This window comes from Vicugna pacos, chromosome 17 (genome assembly GCF_048564905.1).
Source record: "Vicugna pacos chromosome 17, VicPac4, whole genome shotgun sequence".
NCBI lineage: Eukaryota > Metazoa > Chordata > Mammalia > Artiodactyla > Camelidae > Vicugna > Vicugna pacos.
The window spans coordinates 19,175,510-19,190,764 of NC_133003.1; the positions used below are offsets into that span (position 1 = coordinate 19,175,510).

General features: G+C 51.6%; 1 protein-coding gene across 3 annotated transcripts in view; it reads right to left on the minus strand.

Annotated features, from left to right (window-relative positions):
- Positions 1 to 3,100: 3,100 nt before the first annotated feature.
- Positions 3,101 to 15,255, minus strand: part of FYCO1 (FYVE and coiled-coil domain autophagy adaptor 1) — a 68,951-nt gene continuing 56,796 nt past the window's right edge. For all 3 annotated transcript variants that reach the window (XM_072941119.1, XM_006200780.4, XM_072941120.1), the window contains exons 17-18: positions 8,945 to 9,054; positions 3,101 to 6,964 (exon numbers count right to left, since the gene is read on the minus strand). In XM_072941119.1, coding sequence (XP_072797220.1) covers positions 6,889 to 6,964; positions 8,945 to 9,054 — 186 coding nt within the window. In that variant the 3' untranslated portion in view covers positions 3,101 to 6,888. The remainder of the gene's footprint in view (positions 6,965 to 8,944; positions 9,055 to 15,255) is intronic.

Genomic DNA, 15,255 nt, shown 5'->3' on the forward strand with positions numbered 1-15,255 from the left:
TTGTAAAAATATTTTACCTGTAGATTAGTTTCACACCAGGTGATTCGTTTAGAAATATCTTCCTCTCCAAGAACGACATTTCCATCTCTGCATCCTAGGGCTTGGGCCAATGGACTGAGGGAAGATCCTGGTTCCAAGATTTAAGGGTCACTGGGAGAGTTAAATTAGGAGACAGATCCATTAGCTCATTTTACCCCTCTCCTCGAGTTCTAACACAAATGGTGATACAGCAGTGATCATCAGGTGGTCCGTGGATCACCTCCACCAGAATCACCTGGCAGACTCGTGAGTGAACCAGACCTGATGAGCCAGAGTTGATATGGGGAGTGCCCATGGCACTGCATTTTTTATGCCACCAGGTAACCCAAATAAGAGGACTTTCTTCTAAGAAATTCTTTGCTACTTGCTTTGTATTTACTGACACTTAATAAATGAACAATTTGGCCCTAGAGCAAAAGTGAGTCCTGGGTGTGTCTTGGGCTTTTCCTGATAGCTTAACACCTGAGCCCTTGATAACAGAGGAGGCTGTAGGCCTGATCTGGGACTGATGAGTCCCTATCCCTCTTCCACAGAGCCATCTTGGGGGCGTGAACGTGTGATCCTCTTTCTCAGAACACACAACTGTTCTGTGGGGGTCCCTGCTGGTGGAGAAGGGCTGTCTCTACAAAGAGCTTTGGTTTCACACATGGGCACTGTCTCTTGCACAAAGGCCACTTAGGGGGCTCAGGCTGTTCCCACACCCCAGGGCCTTTTTGTGAAAGCACATGGGGCTTTGAAGCCAGCTTCAGAGACAGAGGAACAAACTGGATTCTCGTTTCCGTGTCTGCAGTCACTGCCTTCGGTATCTGTTCAGTCAGCCTGCCATTTCCCCACTGCTCCTTTCCTGCAGTGAGACAGGTGGCTTCTGCTAACCGCGCCTGCGGTGTGGCCCTCCTCCAGGCCTCCAGGGAGGCCCCTCGTGCGGCTGATCCCTCTTCTCACCCCTTCTTTGCTCTCCTGTCCTTTCAGTCCCCTTTCCCCCAACCCCCTTTCCTTTCTCATGCCAGGGAGAAGCCAGTGCCTACCCCACTGACCTGGCAGATGGAGGTGTGGCCTCCCAGGAATGGTGTCCTTCTCTCCTCGGGGCTCAGTCGGAGGCCTCCTTGGGAGTGGAAAGCTGAGGATGCCTCCCTGAAATCACCTTCCCTTTGATAATTCCATGGGGCCAAAGGCCTGAAGCCAAACCTACTCTGGAAATGAGGCCCCCTTGGGGAAGCATCTTACGCTTGGTAGGACCTGGCTCCCTTTGCTCATTCTTGAGCTAAAAAGACAACTCATTCCAGGCTTCAGGTGGGGCTGCCACTTCTGCGTTAACTCGGTACGCAAACACCAAGAGGAGTGAGAAAACTAACACCAGCCTCGATCCTCCCACAGAGTTCAGGGGGTGGGGGAGTGGCGAGGGGACACACATCAAAGACCAGAGGTTGGTGATCACGCTTGTGCTGATGGCTTTACCATCTTGCTTCAGAAATCAGCGGGTGTGGGAAAAATAAAAGGCTGACCTTTCTTTGAACCCTAGCCCACTTTGAATGGCTTTCGTAATAGCTCTGCTCTCCCCTGGGGTTTGATGGCTTCAGCTTTAACCGATCCCTCCAAAAAAGTCCGTTTTCTCATCTCGGGTGACAGGTTTCACCATCTATTTGCGTTTCAGATGTGCATGGGTGGTGGGCTCCTCTTGTCAGATTTTTCCCACGCATTTTCATACTGAGAGGGCTGACCCAGCAGGGTGTCCTTCTGAGTCATGTGGGGAACCTCGACATCCTTCAGCACCACTGGGCTGGCCCAGCCGCAAGAGGCAGAACACTGAGTGCCTGGAGCCTGTGGCTGCCGAGATGGGCCAGGATACCTAGATGCTGAGTGTGGGACTTGGAAAACCTCGAGCGGACTTCAGTCACCTCGGGCTACTTGGCAGTTCAGCAGGTGGGGTGAGGTGCGCTGGGATTCTGGAACAGAAGCCCCGGAACCCAGCCCAGAAGCAGCAGCCTGCACATCCACGTGTCCCCGTCAGTTCTCCTTCCAGCCCCCAGCCCACGTGGCCACCGAGCCTCTGGAGGGACTGTTTTATTAACAAAGAAATCCTCCTGCTAGGCTGTTTTGGGCACTTGGATAAGCTACTCGTCCAAGAGGCTTGATGGGAGGGCGTGATTACTACAAGGTGGGGGGTGGGGTTGGGTCGAGTGACCAGCTCACTTCCACCTCCCTACACCTCTTCTGCAGTGTGGCCCTTTGTTCTTCTCTGTCATGGGGGTTTCCAGAGCTTCTATCTCTGGCCAAGTTGGCCAGTGGGACTGCTGGTGGCCTAGAGCTGACCAGTGTCCTCGCTGATTCAGAGGTGGGTGAGCACTGTCATGCCTGGCACAGGGCTGGATGCTGTGGGGGGAGGAAAAGGGCGGAGACGAGGATGAGAAACAGGTCCTGGCCCTTGAGGGAATAACACGGTTACAGACATTGGTAACTTATTCCTGAGTAACCGATGAAAGCCGAGGCCACGTGAGAATCTGAGGGGGAGGGTTGAAGGGAGGCGGAGGGAAGGGGGGCCGAGCAGTGCTCTGCGGGGCACCAGGCACTCATGGGAAGGAGCCCTGTCATCCCAGGTTTGAGGTGTGAAGTGTGTGCCGACGGACCTGCCCAGGGGAGGAGTGACTGGGACACTCCCCTCGGGGCCAGTGTCCAGGCTCTTTGCTGCTCCCCTGCACTGCCACGTCCTGGCAGTTCCCCCTAATTTGTACCCAGATTGACTAATCATGGTTTCAGGCCACCCATGACCTTCTCTCCCACCCCATTACCCAGGTAAATCAGGGTGCTCTTTGCTTAGTGTGCTCTGTGTGGATGGCGGCAGGGGTGCTGGGGACAGTGTTGCTGAGGGTAGACACTCATCTGGCGAAGGGTGGTGGGTTGGAGGGTTGCATGGGCTCAGGCAGGTCTGATCACAGTCTCGAGGAGACCGTGGTCCAGATACAGGCCACATGGCAACCTCTTGGGACAGCTTGACCCCGACTCTGGTGTTGCAACTTCAAACTGCTCACCTCATGCCTCAGTGGAACGAGAGAAGACACTACTCTCAACGTCATAGTGTTTATTTAAATCCTGAGGTTAAAAATAAGATGTTTCCCAAATGGCGCAGCAGACGCTATAAGGAGTATGCTTTGATACAGAAGTTCCTCACCCCCACCGTGCAGGCTGAGTGTTGGCATTTGATGTGCTTCTGGGTACTTCTTTGGCAGATAGGAATGAGACGGGCTCCCAGACCACTATCCCTATAAGGCCGCGAGAACTGAGGATTAGTCAATTAAAGTGCAATTCTGATTGGGAAGCATCCGACGGAGGCTTGGCTGTGGCTCGGCAGCCACCAGGGGCAGGAGCGTCTCTGGACAGCACTAGTCCTAAGGTCCTAAGGAAGGCCTTTTATCAGAGATGTCTCCCCAGATTTAAAGATACTCATTATTATTTTGAAAAAGTGCTTGAGAGAGAAAAGACATTATTAATTTAGTCTTTCCTGTTTCCTTGGAAGAAGCAATGAAATGAGGAAAACTTACCCAGGGTCCCACTGAAAAGCACCTTTAGGGTGTTTTGTAAACGTGTACGGCTGCCTCCAGCCTCTGCGCAGGGCGACCCTTGGTTCTGAGCACCACGTGCGGCGGCTCTGCTTTCACTCTTGACACTCTGAGCCAAGGATGGGATTCTCCCACGTACAGTCACCAAGGTGGGCTTTAAACAAATAAGACTCCTATAGAATTGGATCAGTGGACATCTAACCAGTGTCATAAAACAGACGCTGGAGAGTTCATCCCCAAATGGGGATCTCCTTTCATGTAGGTCTCAGATGGCTTCACCACCTAAGGTGGGTGACAACTGAAAATTTCCAGAAAACCCATCCCCTTTATTTTTGAATTATATTATGTGGCTTTTCATTTCTACTTTCCACACCCTGTGCGATGTTTCAGTTCCAGATTCCTGCTTGAGAATTTCCTCACTGGGTCCTGGTCTGGTCGACCTGGGGGGCAGCGGGCTCCAGCTGGAAGTGCTCTGGAGAGGCCACGCCTGCTCGCAAACACCCTCTTTGTGGGGGATGAGTGTGCCTGACAGAGACGGTGTTCTCCAGCCAGGCTGATGAGTGGCTTCCGAGGCAGTGGTGAGCAAGGTGGCTAGTACCAATACCAAAGAGTGACTGTCATTCAGAGAGCTGGGCCATCGCGGGGCTGCTGGGGTTTTTGCTTTTTGTTTTCTCTTAAACAGTGATCTGGGATCCCAAAGATGTTTCCTCCTTGTTGATGTCTAGTGTAATTCAGTCTCCTGGCTGGGACCACTACTTTCGATGGTTGTTTTTCATTGTCATTTGCATCTTTAAAAAATACCAATACCCCAACCCCAAACCTCAATAAAGTTGGGAACCTGTTTAAAGTAAGAGTAAAGCTTCTTATATAAGCCGTACTTAAATAGGCCAAGATGTTCTCTAGCTGCACAGTGCACAGCACACCCAAGCTCGCATAGCAAAGTAACACAGGACAAGAGTCCGCTCAGCACAAAAAATAAACACGCTGCAGAGGCCGGGCAGGACCGGGGGTGGGAGGCAGGGCTCTGAACACAGCGAGGGCCTTTTGGCATGCGGGCAGTCACCGTCTGCGGTGCTGGCACGCAGGCCCCCGCTCTCCTGGGGGAGTCGTTCTGGGTTTGCTTCTCAACAGCCAGGTGTTTTTTTTAAGCTGCAGTTGGTGCCCTGCTGGGCTGAGTGACAGAGGTTCAGAGCCAGTCTCAGATGGAGCGTCCTGGGCCATTCTCAGGGAACACGTCAGCTACTCATGAAATGCTGGTTTCAGCTGTCCGTGATGCTGGGGACACCAGCAGCAGGCCATCGACTTGGCCAGAGTTTCCACTGTATCCCAGGAAGGCTAAGCATGCAAAAGAAGATTCCAGGCTGCTCTGGGTTCTTTTGTTATTTAGTTTCTTTCATGTGGTGAGGCTGCTACCTCTGATTATTCTTTCCAAGAGGGTGAGTAGATTCAAAGGCAGGATAACTTGCCCTGGAACAATGCTCAGGCTGTGTGGCATGTCTAGGAGGACATGCAGGAGGCTAGGAAGTCCTGGGGGCCTGGTCATTTCCATTTTGGTGCTGGGCACAGTCAGGACCTTGCTTGTAGGAGATGCTAGAGACGCTGATGGCCTTCTGTCAGCGGCAGCTGCTCCCAGGAGAAAGGGCACAAGAGGGCCGGCTTTTCTCTGGGCTGCCCTCTCTGGAAGGTCCTGTTCACCATGCCCCAAGCCCCACTTAGAGTGACCGGGAGTGGCCGTCTCCTATTTAAGTGAAAGATTTGAGTCCAGGGCAAAAGTCATTTCCTCCAAGGCTTGCCCCATAGGTCCTCTCTGCTGGTGCATGGCAGGTGTGGGGTCTGAGCTGAACCCATTCTCAAGCTTTTGAAACCGGTCAGACCAGGCTCGTGAATGAGGAGATGAAGCCTCGAGGTGGTGTGACTCGACTTAGTCACCAGGCTAGCCAGGGACTAAGCTCAGTGCTCAGATCCTAACACCCTGCTTGGTGCCCTCTCCCCTGTCCCTGGCCAAAGGGGGCCACTTTGTCAGATGCTCTGCTCACCTGGGCACGTACCTGGGCCCTGACTGCAGGCGCTGGCCTCTGTGCACTGGGCATAAAGAGGCCATCAAAGGTGAGCTCTCTGTGAAAGGAGAAAAGGGCCACAGAGAACAGGAAGATTATCTCCTTCTTGTCCCAGAAAAGGAAACAGGATTCATCTGGCCCAAAGGGAGGCAGCTCCTGGGTGTCAGGTGCAGCCTGAGCAGCAGGAAGTGGGCAAACAGGGTATGGGGATCTGACAGGTGAGGAGGAGGGGCCAAAGAGCAATTCATGAATTCTGCCCGTTTACACTTGAGTTACCAAAGACTGTTAAGAAATCCGAATTTTTAAAAGCGATTCTTACCCTGATTATGATCATTAGTAAACATATTTTCAGGCGAGGCAGCTCTTACTGACGTAAGCAAAGACAGGCTGTCGGCTGAGGAGTGAGCCCTAAAGGCCATGCACAATCCTGCTTTTTGGTCGTGGTGCTGATGTTACCCAGTATCTGGGCTCTAGCCGTCTGCAGATAGACAGCCACCACGGGTCCTCAGTAGGTGGGTTCTGTTTCCTGGATCAGCTTCAGTTCCAATTCTCAGGGTGATGTTCTGAGCTCTTGAGAGGCCTGGCTGAGCAAAGGGCTTTGCTCCAGGATAAAACTGCCCAGACAGGAGGGCAGGAGGAAAGTGCATTAGAGGCCCTTCTGAAATGGCTGAGTTCTGGAGCAGCCCCAGCCTCCCTGGGGCATGAAGGGGCTGGAGCATGATGGGAGGAGGCTGGCCAGGATCTCAGGTGGGCCCTCAGGTACCCTGACTCTCACAATGGCACTGTGGCCTCCATTTCCTGGGAGGACTCGAGGGCCTCACAGGGTTTGGCCTGGGCATCCTGGCTCATGGCCACCCAAAATGCCTGGGCCAGGCTGGGCACAGGGGGCCGTGTCTCTCCATGGACAGAAGCTGGATCACCTCTGGCCTGGGAAACTCTCCACAGGAGGACTGGAACCAACTGTGCCTCCAGGAGAAGCCGATGGAAATGCTGCTTGAGCCCTAAGAGTAAGCCACGGGGCTAAGAGTGACAGTGCCCAGTACTGAGAATACAGGGCTCAGAACAACGCAGCTCCAAGAAGCAGCCCAAGGGCTGTCTCCCAGGGTTGCAGAGTTGGTATGGATAGCTTCAGAGCAGCTGGTTTTGGGGTTTTTTTTTTTTAGTGCTTTATGTGACAGGTGAGGAAGAGTAGTGTTTCCTATGGATAATGTGAAACTATTAAAATCCAGGTGCTTAGGCTATGGGAAATCACTTCCATCGTAGATCACAGGCCGATCAACTGTCAAGTGATAAAATACTTTCTTAGAGACAAACCTGAGGAAACAGAAATGGAAAGAAGGGTGTTACTCTGAGAGCTGGGAGCCCGAGGGGCAGCGGCTGCAGTGACCCGGCCGGGGTGGGCACGGGGAGCCTTTGTGTGGAGACCTCTGCTCAGAGGCCGAGGCCCCTCACCTCCATTTCCCATCTGGCTGGCAGAGATGTCTCAAAGGGTGAGGGGGCCTAGGGACACCACCATGGTCTTTCCTGGGGCTTGGGTACACAAGTGCCCACTCGGTCCCACACTATGAACAACCCTCCCCACCTTGCTGCTCTGAAGCGGCCTGGGAGGGCGGGCTGGGGGTCCAGGTGGTCTGGACTGTACTGTATTGGGGTGTGGATGGAGCAGGCATGGAGAGGACACACGTGGTGGAGGTAAACTGGGATTTTATTCTGACTGGGCATCTAAATCCGTTCTGCCATCATACTTCAGAAATCTTGAGGAGGCCCCTGAGATGACCTCGATGCACCATGGCCACAGTGTGTCCTGGCACCACGGCCACTTTCAGTGGCAACTGGGAGCCGGCCTGGGGCTTGGGATGGCACCCTGCCCTCAGCAGGCCCCTCCTTGGCCTCTCGGGCAGCCCGCACCAGGGCTCAGCAAGGTAGTGAAAATGCTTGCTGTCACTGCAGAGGAAGCTGGGGCTCAACTAAAACCCACAGAGGGAAGAGCAGAGCCTGTGCCCAGCTGGCCTCCAATCACCTCCTAACCACTGCCCCTCCTGCCGCCCTGGACGCTTCAGGCCCACGCCTGGTCTGAAGGCAGCTCTCTGGACACGCGAGGCCTGTGCCCAAGAGTCCTGCTCACCTGAGGTGTGTTTGTGGTCATGGGGTGTGTGGGGGAGGGGGAGGGGCAGGGCAGGGGCAAGTTGGGAAGCCCAATCTTCTAACATCTCCTTTGGTGGATGCCCTTGGCCACAAGCCCTGGGAGTTCAAGGCCTAGAGTGGTGAGGGGTGGCGCTCTAGCTTTCCCTAGAGTGTCCTATTAAGCTATTCTGCTCAAAGCCAAGCAGGCTGGAAAGGGCACTCATGTAGGGGGTTGTGGCTGCTGGCTCAAGGCCCCACTCAGAGAGGATGTGGCTGGACGCTGATAAGGCAGGTCTTATAAAAGGCAAGCCCCAATTCAGGGCTTATGCTGCAGCCAGAAGACATGAAAGGGACAGGTGCCCAGTGACCCTAACCACCCCTGTTCTCATGTCTCCATGAAGCAGGCTCCTGGCTCACAGCAGATGCTCAACCAGTGCTGGTCCTCTCTCCCACTTCCCTTCCTGGCTGCCCCTCCAGCCTTATCTCCTTACATCCCCACCCTCCTGCCCCACAAGCCATATACTCCTGGACCTGAATCTGATGCTTTGAAACAGTGTTTCCCAGAGATGGTACCTGCTGCTTCACTCCCATGACAAGAGAGCCCTGGGGCTTCACCTCACAGTTCTAGTCCTGAGTATATTAAGCTTTATTAGGCTTCTTTATTAGGCTTCATCTGTCTCTCATCCGTCCATCCATCCACCCAGTCCTTCTGCCACATTTACTGAGCTCTTCTTTGGTTTGGGCAGTGGGACTCTGGACATCAGACAGAGGCAGGAGAGCATACCGGGTGGGAGCTGTGGGTTGAAATCCAGCTCCACCACTAGCTGTGTGGCTTGGGAGTGCTACTCTTTTATCCTTCTGGTCCTCAGTCCCTCTGCAGTAACATGAGGGAAAAGATAGTCCCTACTGCACTGGGATGCTGTGGGGCTTAAGTGAATAAGTAAGAGTGGAGGGCGGGGCACACACCTGACATGTGGAAAGACTCTAAGTCTAACTCTAAGTATAGCTTGTATGTAAGTACACAAGCTATAACAGACACTGGAACATCATAGTGTAGGTCCAAAGTCAAAGAAGTACTGATAATTAATTTCTTTTCAATGTCTGCCTCTGTTCTTGAGACCAGGTGCCCGGTGGATCTACCTGGATGCTGACGAACAAGGGGGCTCCTACCTGGAAAAGGTGTTGTCGAAGATGAGCATGTAGATACCCGGGGTGCGGACCTTGAGCTGGCCCTGGATGTTCTCCTTGTGGGAATTGCATCGGGTGGTGGGAATGAGCACCTGGGAGCAAAAGCAGGTAAAAAAAGTGTCACAGGAGCTGAGAGGGCACATGGACCTTCTGGGCAGACCCTTTATTTTGGGGAAGGAAATTGAGGCCCAGAGAGACGGAGTGCCCACCTTGTCTGAGGTCACAGCTGAGAAGGGCTGGGGCTGGGCTCAGCCCCTAGGAGTGGTGTGGTGCCTTCCACACGCCCGGGTTTGAGCTAACTTATGATGGGTCAAGGCTGTGGGGATGAGTTGCATCCAGAATCAGGAACTGGTCAGCATCCCAAAAGAGTGGTCCTCAGCTTCCTCTGACCACGGCCAGTTACAGAAGGCTCCACCATCTGGAGGAGCAGCCCCCCTTCTGGCTTCAGGAAGCTAGGACTTATTCTAGGTGAAATGCTGTCCGGCTCTCTCCAGCTGGCGCTAGTGCTGCCCCTGGGAGTCTCACAGGACAGGCAGAGCCCTCCTTCCACATCGGCCGAGCACTCTGTGAAGCTGCTGGGCCCACTCTCCTCCAGGCTCCACCTGTGGCTTCTCACTTGGCCCTACCGCAGGTTCCTTCTGGCTGTGCCCTAGTCGGTCCACGGGCCCCAGAGTCCTTTCATCTTTCCAAGTGTACACTCTACCTCCCCTGAGAAATTAGAGATTAACCCCAGGAGACATTTGCTTTCTCAGGACATGGTCTAAGGGCCTCACTGTCAGAGGCCAAATCTGGGCAAATGGTGTGAGTGGGAGGAGCCAGGGCTGAGGTCTTTGGATGGCCAACCTCTTCCCCACGGGCAGAGTCTTCAACCTGCTAGTCAGCTAAGATATATTTTAAAACTATAGATATGATAATAAATAAAGAAACAGGAAATAAGACAGAGCCAACCAAAATTTAAAACACATTTTAGAAGGGACACACACCCAGAGGGTCTTATCTCATTAAGAATCCCTAAACCTCCCATTTATGACTGACTATCCATGAATGGTCACACAGACCATGTAACATCTTAAGCAATGTCGAGTTCCTAATGCAGTACGCTGCGCCACAAGTGACCATTTTCATTTTTTACAAAATTAAATGTTGCTCCCTTTTTGGAAATACAATTTCTATTAAATTCAGTTTTAATTTTTTACTATTAAACATTTTTCAATCTGTACAAAATGACTGAATCCAATATAGTTATAAATTTGTGATTACTTTTTCAACTGAAACTTGAATACAGCTGCCTTTTTTTTGAAACCCCACACGTTGACCACAAAGTTCCCAAAGTGAAGTAAGTTCCCACAAAAGGCTCTGCCCTTAAGGATCTTGTGGTTTAATAGCAACGACAGACAAGAAAACATTCAATTATTTTGGGTGAGAGTGTCACTAGAGGACTACTGGGGACGGGTACCTATCCCAGCCCTTGAGTGGGAGGCAGGAGAGGCAGAATCAGGGAAGACTTTCTGGAAGAGACAACACTGAGCTTGGGCAATTTAGCTAGTTATAGGGAAGTCTGGCTGCTCCAGGCAGGGGACTCAACATATTCAAAAGCATGGGAGAATGGCTAAGATTTACCCTCCCAAGGAACAACCAAAGTTAGACATAATATACAAAACAACAGTTTTCAAGACACTGGACATCAGGCAATGATGGGCTGTGATTTTTGAGAGAACAAGGTGGGCCCTACAGTTGCCCTAGCTTACTGCTTTGAGAAGAAAAGAAAACAGCAACCAGGTGGGACAAACAGAAAACAGTACGATGAGAGACTCAAACCTAACTTTATCAATAATCACATTAAATGTAAGTAGCTAAATATCCCAATTAAAAGGCAAGGATTATCAGGTTGGATAACAGCAAGATCCAACCTCACCATGCCTACAAGAAATGCTATTTAAACATAAAGATACAAACAAGTTAAAAGTAAAAGGATGTAAAAGATATACCATGCTAACACTAGTTAAAAGAAAGCTGGATTGACTATATTAATATTAAAGTAAATTTTATACCAAGGGATATGGCCAGGGCTACTTTCACAATGATAAAGATGTCAATTCATCAAGAGGACAATCCTAAACATTTATGCCCTGAGACAGAGCTTAAACACCCATGAAGCAAAAAGTGGTAGAATTACAAGAAGAAACAGATAAATTCATAATTATAGCTGGATATTTTAATACCCCTCAATAAATGATGGACTCAGTAGACAGGAACTCAATGTGGAAATAGAAGAACACCATCAACTAATTTGATCTAACTGGTATTTATAGAACACTCCACCCAACAACAGCAGAACACACCCTCTTTTCAAGCGAACTTGGAACATTCACTAGATGGGCCATATTCTAGGCCATTAAAAAACAATTCACATTTAAAAGGATTAAAAAGATTCAAAGTGTGTTTTCTGACAATGGAATTAAGTTAGAAATAAATAGCAGCTGTCTTGAAAATCCTGAAATATTTGGAAACTAAACACATGAGCCAGAGAAAAATTAAAAGGGAGATCCCAAAGGTATGGGGTGGGGAGAGTGAGAAAGAGCACACCATGTGTTCCTGACACTGTAGCACACTTGCTCTGGCTGGAAGGTGATGGTGGTGAGGGAGCAGGATGGGCCTGAGGCAAGCCTGGAGGGGACAAAGATGCATGAGGACCTACTATGTGCAGGCTCTGCAGCAGCCACCTCTACACGTTATCTCATCAGGTTCCATTAACGTTCTGTAATATTCTGATTCCACTGGGGACGGGGATCCCTGGGAGGCTGAGTGGTTGGGTCTGTTTCTGTCATCCATAACCTACAAATTCTGGGCCTGGCCTAAGACACCTCAGCAAGCACACGCAGGAAGGACGTGCTGGAGGGGAAGGCTTGCTGTTTACACAGGGACGCCTGTGAGCCCCGCACCGCAATCTTCCCACTCAGGTTTGATTACAAAGCAGAAAACAAGAGCTCGTTAAGGCACATCCTCTGAAGAGGACGTGCTTAAGATAATACTCTTCATTTCTTTAAAACTTTCTACTCTCTGATTTTTTTGTTCGCTCCAGGGCCTGTTTTTTGTACCACGGTCAAAATCTGTAAGGTTGTTTTGCATTATTTTAATCCAATCAATCAAAACACCTAGGGGAGATTAACAAAAGCTCTGGCATCAGAGCTCAAGCAGCCGAGGTGCTGGAGACGGAAGGCGGCGGGGTCTCTGAAGTAAACCTGAGAGCGCCCTCTGCTGTGCGAGCTGTGGGGCATCTCCCACCAGCCTCGGTACCCAGGTGGCCACGCCCTGATTTATGCGATATGGCTGCAGAACAGTCCAAGTTGGTTTTACTGATTTCTTAAGGGACTCAAGTGACCTGAAACCCTGGCACAAAGCCAGGTCCTATGCTAAGTGGAAAAAGCCAGGGACCAAAGGCCACATACTGTATGATTCCATTCACATGAAATGTCCAGAGCAGGCAAATCTACAAGGACAGAAAACACGGTGGTGGTTGGGAAGTAACTGCTAACGGGTACAGGGCTTCTCTTTGGTTTTTGGGATGATGAAAACGGTCAAAAATTATTAGGCAGAGGTGATGGTACACAACACAACTCTGTGAACAATACCAAAAAAAAAATCAGTGAGTGGTACATTTTAAATGGGTGAGTTACATGGTATGTGAATTATACCTTGATGAAGCTATTTAAAAAATAGAAAGTCAAGGGCCTTTGCTCCCCTCCCGGTGCCTCTGAGCTTCTCTGGCCAAAGAGAGAGGCAGGTCCTGGGTCTTATTCCCTGCTCTGTCCCAGCCTTCAGGCCGGTGGTCTGCATATGCATACCTCAAGTCCCTGAGTTACTGTTTCTTTTGTCAAGTGCTTTCCCAAATTCACAACCGCTATCTCAGTGTCCAGACAAGGACACACGACCTTGATGGAGGAAGTCCCTCAGAGAGGATGGCCCCAGGTGGGGCACGTCTGATGGTGCCCTTAGAGATGGAACTGGCCTTCTGTGCTGTTCCCTCTGCCTGGACGCTTCTCTAACCCATGCCCTGCTCCCTTCCCCTCCCGTCGGCTTCTCCTGGTTTGGCCCAGGACTCTCCTGCCCTAATCACTGCCCCCCAGGCTGTGTTAGGCGCCCTTCTTGGTGCCCCCCAGCATCATCAGGACAGGCACCACCTGGAATCACAGCTGTCTCTCTCCGATCACACCATGAGCTCCTCAATGGCAGAGTCCTTGTTGTCCCTTCTCTGTCTATGCCCAGTGGGCCATACAGAGCCCAGGATAGAGCAGATTTTCAATAAATGGCTGTGAACAAAGTGCAAGTACGCAGCACAGTTCCCTGTGTCTGAACCTGCATAATCACAAAACCTAAGCTGCAATTTGCACTGCGTCCCGCTGTTTCCTGTGAGGCCCAGGCTGGTCAGGGGATCACAAAGGAGTCCCCAGGATAGACGCTAAAGATGTTAGCCTGGAAATAGGTTCTCCAGGCTGATGCCTGTCCAGGGACCTCAGGCAAAAATAACAGCCACCCCTACAGCTGGCTGGTGACATTGGCCTGTGAAGGCAGAGAAGCATCTGAGCGCCCTTCTCATTCACCCTGCAGATGGGCCCATTCTGCCCCCTGGTGTTCACTGTGGGAAAGACAATGGCAGTCATACTCTCCAGGCCGCACAGAGCTAGAGGTGAGGACAGCTCCTGTGGGTCCCTGAGCTCCCTATTGCTGGGAGGAACCACACCGGTCTCCCAAATTCACGAGGATTAGGTGGGTGAGTGACTGAGCAGATGCAGCACTAGGTGCCTGGCAGACCCTTGGAATACAAGGCGAACAGAGGAAGTGCTGGTGGTGAGTTGTGGGCAGCGCAGCCGTTTGTTAGTACAGAGCTAACAAACACACTGTGAAGCTGCGGCCCAACCAGCTGCCTAGGTGGGCCACTCTGCACCTCAGTTTCCTCATCTGCAAATTGGGACTAAGACCTGCCTCGGATTGAGACGTGTGCCCAGGTGGCGGGACTGAGTCTGAATCCACTCTCCAAACACAAGCCCTGGGACCTCCTAGGTGGATGTTCAGAACCACTCAGGAAGGAAGGGCTCCAAGCTGTGTGTGTGGTGTGGCTGTGAGCCCCCAAAAGGAAAAGAGGGGCAGAACAGTCCTTAAATAAGAACCAGCACAAGACTCCAATAAATGAGGCCAACTCTGGGGGGCTAGGAGAGCAAACCCGGACGAACACATGTCCCTCCATGTGGCCGCCAGATGGGAGCAGTGATCTGTGTGGCCACTGTGCCGGAGCCTGGCCCTCCTGTGGCTCTGGGCCGTCCCCTGCCCGAGCCCCTCAGCGGACCACACACCTGAGGGACTAGTGGATGTCACTGCAGAGACTTCACAGAAGTCTTCTTTCACCTGACTTCAAATTGTTCTTCTCTAGCTTGATTCTTGCCATTCTTAGGAACTGAAGATTTTGTATTAAGAGCCTAAGATCTCCCCTCAGCTCCACTCTAGCACGAGTGACTGTCCTCACCTTTCCTTCACTCACAGTGACTCAAATGGAACTTGTGTTTCCACCCAAATCAGTTCTCCTGCCATCATTCCTCGGCCCCCTCCCTGCAGAGATCCAGGCGTGGAATTCATACCTTCCCTCTTCCTTGTCCCACAGTGAAGGGAGGCCTGCTCGCTGTCCTGTGCTCAGGATTCCACCTCATCCTTTCTAGTTTGACTTCTTCCCCTTGATCTAGACCAGGGCCTCTCAACCTTGGCTGCTGCCTGGGATCACTGAGGCCTGGATCCCAGCTAGAGACCCTGATTTAGTGGTCTGGGGTGTGGACTCAGGAGTGGGGTTAAAAAAGCTTCCCAGGTATTTCTAATGTGGAGCCAAGGTTGAGAACTACGGTCCTGGCCACTGTCAATATTCTATGCTGAGAATGTCTTAGGAATTTATGAACTGGTATCTGCCACCAAGATTTCCAGCCCAACTGCCTACGTGACATGGTGGCTCTGTGACTCTACTGACCTTTCTGAGGTGAGATGCTGAACACCCTAAGCTCATACCCGGAAGCAGAGATCGTGGTCACCACCTCCCACGGTGACCGGTTTTGCTCTGCACGGCTCTGTTAAAGTGATCCTGAAGCTGAGTCACACATCTGGATTCCTTTCAGTTTCACCTACCAACCTATCCCAAGGTCAGTCAGAAGCTGACCCAGGAGTGGCCTTCAGACGTCAGAAGACAGCTCTCCTGAGCCCCGGGTCTTTCTCTCCCCAGGTGGGACAAGCCCAGGTGTGCTGCCTGCTCTGCG